Here is a 5,863-nt window from a genome sequence, read left to right as displayed (position 1 = left end):
AGCGGTCAAACAAAAGTCCATGATCAGTATGTATATCGTAGGTAGAAGACATCGATGCCAGAACTCACTTTTCAAAGAAGGCAAATAAAAGAAAACGCCGAAGACTTTTCTTGATGTTCATTCCAAACAACCGGTATTCGTGCTAAAAATTTTACAGCTCTCGTTCCTATCTACATTTTCTCACCCCTGTCTACTGAAGAAAGGGGCCTTGCGGTTATCTTCCAGGCATCAGGAATGAACAAAAAAGAAATAGTTTTACACGTGCACGATGATATCAGGCACGTCTTCTCGGAGAATGGTTTCAGCAAAACACTTGAGATACGTGTTGTCTCTTGGATATTCGAATACAGTTCAACAATAGCTGTTAATGACAGATACAATGAGTGGGAATACTTTGGGCGATATTTATTATTTTGTTCTTACGTAAATAATCGATAGATACTTCGTGATAATGTGTTGCGAGCAAGTCTAATGTAAAAAAAATTCTTCAAAAAAGCAATGCTTCGGATTTATCTGACGCTCTTAAGATTCTAACTGATTGCACACCCTTCGATGAAAGTGAAACAAAGAATATTTAATGACGCATGAATTCGGTCAAAGCGAACCCTTGAGTGTCGTCCTTTGTTTCAGAGTTCCTCTTTCTAAAAATAGTATTGTTTAGAAGCCAGTTCATTTGGAATAAGTACGCTTTAAAATCTGTGTCTAGTATTTTTTAAATGGATCTAAGCCTTTCCGTGTAAAACAACAATCGATAAACTATTGGAACTCCGATGTTGTTTATCAGTCCTAAAGGCTTTGGAATTCCGCCAGGAGTGTCCATAATTTGACTCTCATTACCGAGCCCAAGTTTTTTCAGCATAGCGCATGATCGGCTCAGGGAAATGGGACGGTACCCAGCCTAGTTCATCGTGAATTTCCACGAGCCACCATCCACCTTTACTTTTCCGTATCACCTGCACTATGTCTCCCTCGTACGAATCAATCATACCATTTTCTGTGGCCTGGTAGCTAGCAGTCGCTTGATAGACTTGTCTTCTGTGCCTTTTGGAGTGGCTAATCGAGGTCTTGACTACAACCGAGTGCATGCGTTTTGAATGTATTCTTCTCTTTCTGCCCTAAGATGCAGATGTGTTAAACACCGATAGATCGTCACTGGAGGAATTTTCGTAAGTCGTGTGGTTTCTCATCACTGAAAACAAGTCGTCATCTGTAGATCCATAGGCATAGCGCCTGTATGAAGGTCCTTCCTGTTTGATTCTAAACTTACGGGGTAATTGTTCATGTTTTATTCGTTGTCTTAACATTCATTTACCACATTACGTCAAGTAAAAATTAGGTACTTAGGGTCAAGATCACAACTTTCAAAGTAAAATAAGCTGATAGAACCTGACACAGTATGTTGGAGGGAGAGCTTCTGATCTGACGAATGTCTCTTGGAATGCAAAATGTAAGATGTAGATCTCGATGAAGATGAAGATGAAGATCTAGAGTGGGAACTCAATCCCCAATGATCCTGCGATCCTTACCATTAGGCTGTGCTCTTCCTTGCAGCTCTCCTTCGCGGATGTCATCCATTTCGTCATCTCTCAGCTGAAGACCCACTGCTGCCATCCGTCTTAAATTCTTTGCCGAGTTACCTGATGAAATCCTCTTAAGACTTAAGATAAACAGATGGCGCCCAACCTTCTTTGTTACCATATCTAGGAAACAATTTTTCATACTACAGTTTTAGATGACACAAGCATGTGAGGTGTGAGGTAAGGCAGATATGAAAATCCAACCATTCACATGACTGTTTCCCTTAAAAAAGGAAAATTTGCAGCGGTATTCTTGTTGGATATCACATGGCTGACTTACCTAACCCTCCACCATCCGTCGAGAGTTTTCTCGATCACATAAAGATTCACACCGATTTCAAAATTGATTTCATCACAGTGCTTCGCCCGGTAAGAACTTGTGGTCATGTAAATCTCTTCTGTAAAAATAATAACAAAACAAAAAAGTTAATTATTTATTTACTCCGGATTTACATCCCACATTCACAAAGATGTTTAGAGCTACTGATTTGAAGCCGCTCAAACAAGGTTCAGAGACGCGGTGGCAAAAATTGTCAATGCAATATATTCCTGGTCCAAATTCAATTTCTTTTTTAGCCTGATTTGCAGTCATCTTTATTACTCTGTAATTAAAGACGCTCTCTCTACAGGAGTGGAAATAATTATCAGACACCTGCCAAGACATATGTGACGGAATAACGTCCAACCTTGGTGAAGGTCAGACATTACCCATAGGTCATTAATCCCAGGGAAACTGGTAAAATCTCTGATAAAACCGGGTGGGCGGCCTGACTCGAGCACAGAATTCACCATTACCTTTCACACAAAAACGAATCAATAACACAAGTATCCACATTTTTTCCATTGTTATTTCTATGATTTTCATACATTCACCGTCAGTGCAATTTCTGTTTGTCAAGACTAGTCTGTTACTGGATTTTCAAGATCGAAAAATTTTCTGGAATCACATCTTTTTTGAGGAAAATCGCATACTAAAAGATAGGTTCAATTATTCCTTCCACCAATTTTTCTGTCTTGCGTCTCTTCTGTCTGTCTGTGTTCACCTCAGCGGCTAAAACTGTAACTGGATTCTTACCTTGACCGGGGGCAAATATCTCTGTGACAATATCGTCGTCATCGTCGTCATCATTACCGCCATATAAAGGCTTTATGAAGGAGGCTGGTACCCAACCAATTTCACCCTCACAATCTGCATGCCACCAGCCTGACATAAAACCAAGGGAAAAAGTTGGTTTGCTCACTGTATTCCCATAAGAACGCCATCCAAAATTTGATCCATTTATTTCTCTAAAGTGAGCGCTGATTTTGCCACTCAATATTTGTCACCAGGGAGGGAGGTCGGGGGATTATTGGGGAGATCACATGGTTTCAGAGAAACAATGGGGGCATTAGTTGTCTCTAACACAGTATAAAGGGGAGGACTATAAAAAATTGACTGCAAATAATATCATTAGAATACTACAGAAGCCTAGCTAGGGAGGATAAGGTTAATATCAATGTGACAAAACTTCCGACCTTCCCTCCCCTCCCTCAAGGCAAAAAATAATGACCGGTCCCTTAGCGTTCTTTCAGGCTCTCACCGCTCTCGTGTTTTTTTATCACACCCACTGTGTATCCTTTGGTAAGGCCAATGTCACTGAGATATTTCTTCTGGTAATTCTCCAACGCAACAAACTGCTCCAAAAGCACTGGTTCCCCGATAGAATTTGCTATTGAAACGAAAACATCGCAAAACGGTGAGCTACTGAATTACCAACTGAAGCTCCCGTAGAAATATTCTATACTATCCTCACCAAAACTAAGATTTCGTCGCCTTAAGAATTGGATTTATTAATTCCTTCGCTTCTTAATTTTCCAATTTTGGACCAGCTGGCCAGGCTAACTTTGGAAGTCATTTGGAAAAACCTAATGACAAGAGCCATATACCTACTTTTTATTATTGCAAGACATTTTAATGAAGAGCATCAATCCTGGAATATAAGCGATTTTTTTTATCCAAAAACTGGAAGTCTTGTACTATTTTTTGGCGTCATTCATCGTTAAAATTGTGAAAAAAAAAGTTTAGTCTCTTACTCTTCTCTAATAAACCCACCTGTGAGAAATTTCGATGACAACCTCCTTAACAGAGATGATTTCATCGAAAATTTCGACTCTCTTTTTTTTCGAGGTGGTTTTCTGCAAGATGCACACACACACGTTCATTCATTGTCAGCCAGATAAATTACCTGAGCTCAAAATAGAAGTTTGATATTGTCTGAGTACATTTGATATTGATTTATTGAGTCAAGCAAGCACTAACTTTCTTTTGATCCTTTTGAAAACTTCCAGATCCTCAGGGCGCGGAGTAAAAAAACTTGTCACCAGCTCACACCCGGATATGTGTTTGGGTAGTGTGATCAAATCCTAGACCATGAATACATTACTAAGGGTGAGTAATATCGTGTACAGGTGGCTTTATTGACATCTGTTTCACAAAAATTTTGGGTCCACATAAAAAAAAAAAAATTGAGATCTTGAAGGATTCGGTTGAAAATTCCATCACATAAAAATAGACTGTAGCTAGCTAACCTTCCAAAACCGAACAGTCCGTTTCTTAGCGCCAAAAAGTGCAATACATGTTCCTATCAATCAATCAATCAATCAATCAATCAATCAAAGTTTATTGTCTAACGTGAGGCATGGTTGCCCAATTGCCCGAGCCAGAGGCTCATGTATAAAACGGTAGACTATAAATTAATTATAATTAAAGGTAAATTATTAGAAGTACTTAAAACTTTATAGATAAAAAATATATAAGTTCAGAGTATGAATGATAATTGTAAAATTGTAGGTGATTAATATTGATAATTAAAAGAGTCTAAACATTTTGTTCAGTGAAAGACATTGCAGTAGATGAATATGAATAAAAAATGACAATGTATGTGTATGTACAATTAAAGTCAACTACACGTATTACATTTACAGATTGGTCCTAGAGTGCTAAAATCGAAATTCTTAAGTTTTCTCAGTTAACTCTTATTAACCTTATTAATCTTATTAACTCTTATTAACCTTATTAATCTTATTAACTCTTATTAACCTCTTATTAACTTACAAGGTAGACTCTTGTACTGTGCTAAACCTGCCATGTTACTCACCAGGACAAATTCTTGAATCCTCTCCACCTTCGCATGAACAGTTGTTGGTAGGAAACTCATTTTCCCTGAAATATTGAACAGCGATTGTGAGTTTCAGAGTCTTTATTGTGTGTGGTAAACAACAATTTTGGAATATTCTCGCGATTAGTATTAAACAACTCTCTGGGCAGGGCTGTGATACTAGTTCCACGGGTTTTGATTTCTTCAGGCAAGATGGTTATTTTAATGAGCATACACTAGCCTCTAGTCACAGAAATTAAACTTGAAAGAAAGTTTCGAAAGGTGACGTTCAAACGATAAGCTAACACACGTGAGTGAGCGATGAAACTGAAGGAAACGTTTTCCTTCACAGTCTTAAGATTGCTAATTTTTTCTCGTAATCGAAGCGCAAGAGCTCTAACCCTAGCTTCTTATCTGTATGACTACAACTGAGAAAGTTGTTTTGGTGAATTTCCTCCAGAGACCATGGCACCTTGGACTGACGGGATCTTGATTCTGCTGCGTTTATTCAGTGGAAAAGATGCTCAAAGGTTGCTCTAAGAAAAAAGAATAAAAGACACCTTTAGTTAGATTAAATGGAAAGAATCTGCTTTCAATTTTGTTAATTGAGCATCACAATACAAATAGATAACTTTGCATCTTAAGTGAGCTCTTGTAATGTCTTGATTGAATCTTTATTGCGTCTTTTAAACTACCCTTTCTCTACACCATTTGCAGCTGAATTAACTCCTCTCAACATATTTCTAGTCATGTTATACGAGTTCAAAGTTTTAAGTTTCCGGCTTTCCAAGCCGGTTAACCGTTATGAAGACGGCGCTCCCTCTATGATGAAAGGTCCCCCACATATTTGGGTTGGGCCGAGCAATGCCAAATCTAAAAGATCGTCTAGATGAACAACATAAATGACACCAAAAGTAGAAATAAAAGAGACAATTTCAAGTACTCACGCCCAAGAGTCGTAGAAAGTATCTACTGGGGATTAAGATTAACAGCAATAGACAATACACCATCAATTAATTTTTGCAACAGCTCCTATCCTAAAGAGGAATACGATTGTACAACTCTACTTACCTCAAGCTGCGTAATTTTTCTGAATCTCCGATATATAATGTTAACGGTGCCGTCCGACCATAAAACCTTTATAGAATA

At 38.2% G+C, this 5,863-nt stretch overlaps 1 protein-coding gene across 1 annotated transcript; it reads right to left on the bottom strand.

The window, feature by feature from the left end:
- Window positions 1–833: 833 nt before the first annotated feature.
- LOC111335393 (SH3 and PX domain-containing protein 2B) lies at window positions 834–5,465 on the bottom strand. The gene is made up of 7 exons (XM_088749994.1): window positions 5,410–5,465; window positions 4,715–4,779; window positions 3,158–3,286; window positions 2,653–2,781; window positions 1,858–1,975; window positions 1,527–1,720; window positions 834–1,069 (listed from the first exon to the last, which is right to left on the bottom strand). The coding sequence occupies exons 1-7, from the start codon at window positions 5,463–5,465 to the stop codon at window positions 834–836; spliced, it is 927 nt and encodes a 308-aa protein (XP_088606120.1).
- Window positions 5,466–5,863: the final 398 nt, after the last annotated feature.

The sequence above is a fragment of the Stylophora pistillata genome, chromosome 1 (genome assembly GCF_964205215.1).
Source record: "Stylophora pistillata chromosome 1, jaStyPist1.2, whole genome shotgun sequence".
Classification (NCBI taxonomy): Eukaryota; Metazoa; Cnidaria; class Anthozoa; order Scleractinia; family Pocilloporidae; genus Stylophora; species Stylophora pistillata.
The sequence above is the reverse complement of the archived record's forward strand: the minus strand, read 5'-3'. Positions and strand labels throughout refer to the sequence as shown.